We start from the raw sequence: 4,386 nt of genomic DNA on the forward strand, positions 1-4,386 counted from the left end.
TAGGTGGAGAGCCTATCTCATTTGACTCAGAGATTTACAGGGATCTGGCGGCTCTGACGTGGTTTCTAGGGCAGGCGCCGGCGGGCGAGGCGGAGACCGTCCATTATGACCAGTTCAAGCGGTATTTGCACGGGAGGGAGCCGGAGTCAGAGTTGGAGGCGGAGCAGATGGCGAGGGCCTACCTGTTGTACTTGTTCGGGGCTACCCTGTACCCGAACAAGCGATCCACAGTGCACCTGTCCTACTTACCGGCCCTCCATGACTTAGGCGCAGCTTCGAGGTTTGACTGGGGAGGAGCTGCCCTGGGCACCTGCTATGGCTTTATGGGGGCGTTCTCTCGCGGGAAGAAGGCGACTGCCGGCTACTGGAGGGTGTGGGAGGTAAGAAACAAAGACTATCATTTACTTACCGCTTTTCCCTTTATTGCATTTGTACTTTGATTTGCATATGAACTGACGCCTTGGTTGTCTTTACCATTTGCAGCTATGGGCTTATGAGGTGCTGAAGATGTACCCTCCGGAGAACAAGTGCCCGAACCTGAGGATGCTCCCCCGTGCCATGATTTGGGGTCCTATGTACAGCGGGAAAAAGAAGTCCAGAGGGAGCCTCCTAGCTTTCCGGACCTACCTCGACGAGCTGTCTGGCACTCAGGTATGCAATTATGTCGAATTTGATCATTATACCCGTAGAATTGCTTTAATGCTGTCGCTGATACCTTACAAACTGTGCCATTGCCTTGCAGGTGGATTGGAACCCTTGGAGCGGCGCTGAGCCTGAGCCTGCGTACTTGGCGGAGAGCAGGGTGGTGACTGCGAGCCGGGTGCTTTTGGAGTCGGCCTTCGGGTGGCGGTGGTACCTGGGTGACCGGGTGACACGGCAGTCACTAGGCGCTCTTGACTTTCAGGTGCCGGGGCCACTTCCTCCTCACGCTTCCCACACGGACAAGTATACCCTGGCTGAGCTGAGGCGCTTCTCTGTTCCGACCGGGCTGGCTGCTTTTCTGAGGCCTGAGCGTGACTACGCCGTATACCGGAGGCAGCACCTGGCGAGGCCGCTCGGCGTGCTGGAGCATGTCGCCGTGCAGAGTGAGGCGCTTGAGGCTGGTGAGGAGAGGCGGAGCCGGGAGAGCAGGGCATCCCGCCCGAGAGAGAGGAGCGACTATGCCACAGCGACTGGGCTGCCTCGGCTTTCTTGGACCCTAGCTGTGCGGGACACGGCAGGAGAGGAGGCTATAGTTCGGTTCGAGCCCGCCAGGACAGACCCAGCAGAGATCACAGGGCCGGTAAGACATTCCTTTACCCTTTTGTAGTTCCCGTATTTGTTTTCAGTATGTACACTTTGCTTGCATTCTGATTCTGTCCCGAAATATGTCACAGGCCCCGATAGAATGGGTACGGGAGGCAGCTCGCCTGATGAAGGCCATGGAGAAGGAGTTCCACAGGATAGCCGGCGGCGCCTCTTTGCAATTGGAGTACCCACGACCAGTTCCAGCTCCCGTTGAGCAGCCTCAGGTATAACTGTTCCTTTTACTTTTGATCGGGATTGCTTTTGACATTTCCTGCACTCAGCATTTCAATATATACAATATGCACAATGTATGTTAACTGAATTGAATGACTATGCAGGGACACGCTAGGGCGGCTCCTAGGAGAAAGAGCGTGCGGCCTCCCCCAGCAAAGAAGGCAGCTTCGAGCTCCTCCCGGCCAGTGGCAAGGGTGGAACAGAGAGTGCAAATCACTTCGGCCGGCGAGGAGCTCCAGTTCCGCCGGGAGCTGAGGAAGAGGCCTGCAGAGAAGAAGCCTGCCGAGGGACCCTCGCAGAAGAAAAGGAGAGAAGAAGAAGAGGCAGAGGAAGAAGAGGAAGAGGGGACGTCCCTCAGCAGCGGCTCTGACTCAGCGAGCGATCCGAGGTTCCGGATAGACCCTAGGGAGGTGGAGGACAGCGAGGACGAGGACGACGAGGAAGACCTTTTTGATGACTAAGGGCTATCACCGAGCCTCAGTCTATTTTGCCGGTACTTGCCACTTTTGGATAGATACTTTGATACTCGATGTTTTGGACGGGGCCTGCGTGCCTCTTGATTTTGCGGGCGAGTGTGCCCTGATACATTTAGCTCTGCCCGGGCCGTTGTGTCGTTTGATACCTGATACATTTCCACCAGTAGCTTTGACACAGTAGTATATAATAGATGCATTTTCTGTTTTACTGCTTTCCCATTACTTTGGTGAGACTTGGTAAAGGAAAAGAACAAAACATCCGCTAATATCTAACATGCATTGATGAATACTTTGAGTCGACCACAGACACTTGACTACGCACATAATTGACTTAGCTCGAAGAAAAGATGGACAGAAACGTCCTAGGATACCATACGTATCCCAGACACGCGGGGGATACGGGAGTTTTCGGCGCCGGTAGGCCAAACTCTAAGATTCTCCCCGGGGAAGGGAACTGACCCTTTTGAAAGGTGACATAGATGCACAATGACCTGTACGAGCCATCAAAACCGAATAGAAAAGTCCCGGTGCAAGGGGAAATACCAAAAAATGCTAAAAATGCCATAAAAAACGGGCATAAGACGCCAAAGATGACTCGATATAGTCCCGGACTGAAACCGACACCCCCACACAGTCACATAAGTCCTACGCAACTTGTGTGGTATGACAAAACTTGGCAAGAGCCCCGGAAACGAGTTTTGACCATCCGTATCCTTGATTTTGTCTCGACACGGGCCACCGAGGGTCCAAAATCTTCATCGGGCGTGGCTTTTGGAATCCGATGCTTGGCCATAGTCTTAAATGTTATTTGTGACTTGTAGGACCCAACAAATAGCCAAAGCCAGCCCCGGAATTGAAAACGACCACACGGAGGCAGTAGCTGCTCAAGACTGGTTTCTGGTGAAGCCGACTGGCGTACGCCAGAAGTTGAGGGCAGTACGCCAGTAATGTGGCGACACGGACACGCCAGTAAATAACTGGCGTACGCCAGGGTCCTGAGTGCCAGATCCACTTGACTGACCAACTGTCCTTTTTCGGGGGCCACTTTGTCTTCACCCCTACACGGTTTGCACACGGTTTCTGGGTGTCTCAGGGGGGGCAGTGTCCTTTGCAGGAACATGATTTGGAGTGTAGCATGAGGCTTTGGATGCCCCATTAATGGAAAGAAATTCAAAGGGCAAAGGCCTATAAAGCAGAGGCCCTGCAAAGGTTTCCCAAGGTGCACTGCTTCCCCTTTCCTCCAGTATACTTCAATATTTGCCATGGATAACCCCCTCCTGACTTTACTTAGGCCCTGGTTGGGGCAATTTCTAAGCGTTGACTGGCTCAATTTTCAATACCACGGCCTCGCCTCGTTCCGCTTTCTTCGGCATGTGCCACTCCGCCCAGCGCTCCTGCAGGCAGCTCTCAGATTCTGGGATCCGGACGTCCATGTCTTTCGCTTTGGCGACGACGAGATGTGCCCGACTGTCGAAGAATTCCAGGCGTACCTTCGGACCTTCTCGTCCCCTACGCTTGTAGTTCCGCCCTACCAGGTGAGTATGCCCAAATTGCTGGCCAGTTCACTCAATATTTCCCTGGGCTTGGCGAATACCATCCTGGAGGGCGGCCAATTGAAAATCATGCGGTTGATCGAAATGTACAGCCCGGACGGCGATTTGGCTAGTGATGATGCTCAGGCGCGTCGCCGCTTTGCCTTGGTGATCTGCTTGCTGGCCGCCTACTTGCTTGTGCCGGCCGACGGGCGGGTCAGCCCTTCACTGGTGAGCGTTGCTGCACAGATGGGGGCGCGAAGGAACGTGGTCCCTCTGGTCCTGGCCGAAACTCTCTTGGGTTTGGATTTGGTGTATACGGGCCAGTCTGCCGTTTTCAGCGGCAGCCCGCTTTTGCTTCAGGTAATCTCACTCAGCTCACCTTTTTTCGGCTTTTCACACGTTCTCATTTTACCTCAACGCTCGGCTTAGGTTGCTTCCTAGCTCCTTACTTGTCTTTTCGCTCAGGTTTTATCTAGCCTCTTACTTGTCTTTTCCTCTCATACAGTTGTGGCTGTCAGACAAGTTGAATCTCTTGCATCCTCCGGTATCGGGCTGGAATCTCTTTCCGAAGAGGATCCATCAAAGGGAGATGCGGTATCCGGACATGGACATAGAAGGCTGGTATGCGTTCATGCAGCAAATGCAGCCTGATGAGATTGCTTGGAGGTGCCCCTGGCTGGACCTTCCGGATATGGCTATTTCCTCCGACGGATTCGACCGGATGGTGATTGCTGGGCTATCGAGTTTCACTTTCTACATTCCCGGCCGTGTTCTTCGACAGTTGGGCGCCTCTCAAGAGAACCACCGCACCAGCATTGGGGATTTCCGTGTCCCGAACTTCAATGCTCAAACAC

The 4,386-nt window shown here is 53.7% G+C and overlaps 1 protein-coding gene across 1 annotated transcript; it reads left to right on the plus strand.

Moving 5' to 3' along the window:
• The first annotated feature begins 316 nt into the window (after positions 1 to 316).
• LOC131328438 (uncharacterized) lies at positions 317 to 4,059 on the plus strand. The gene is made up of 6 exons (XM_058361382.1): positions 317 to 380; positions 484 to 651; positions 743 to 1,282; positions 1,329 to 1,391; positions 3,533 to 3,843; positions 4,038 to 4,059. The coding sequence occupies exons 1-6, from the start codon at positions 324 to 326 to the stop codon at positions 4,057 to 4,059; spliced, it is 1,161 nt and encodes a 386-aa protein (XP_058217365.1). The 5' UTR covers positions 317 to 323.
• Positions 4,060 to 4,386: the final 327 nt, after the last annotated feature.

The sequence above is a fragment of the Rhododendron vialii genome, chromosome 6a, assembly GCF_030253575.1.
Source record: "Rhododendron vialii isolate Sample 1 chromosome 6a, ASM3025357v1".
Taxonomy (NCBI): domain Eukaryota; kingdom Viridiplantae; phylum Streptophyta; class Magnoliopsida; order Ericales; family Ericaceae; genus Rhododendron; species Rhododendron vialii.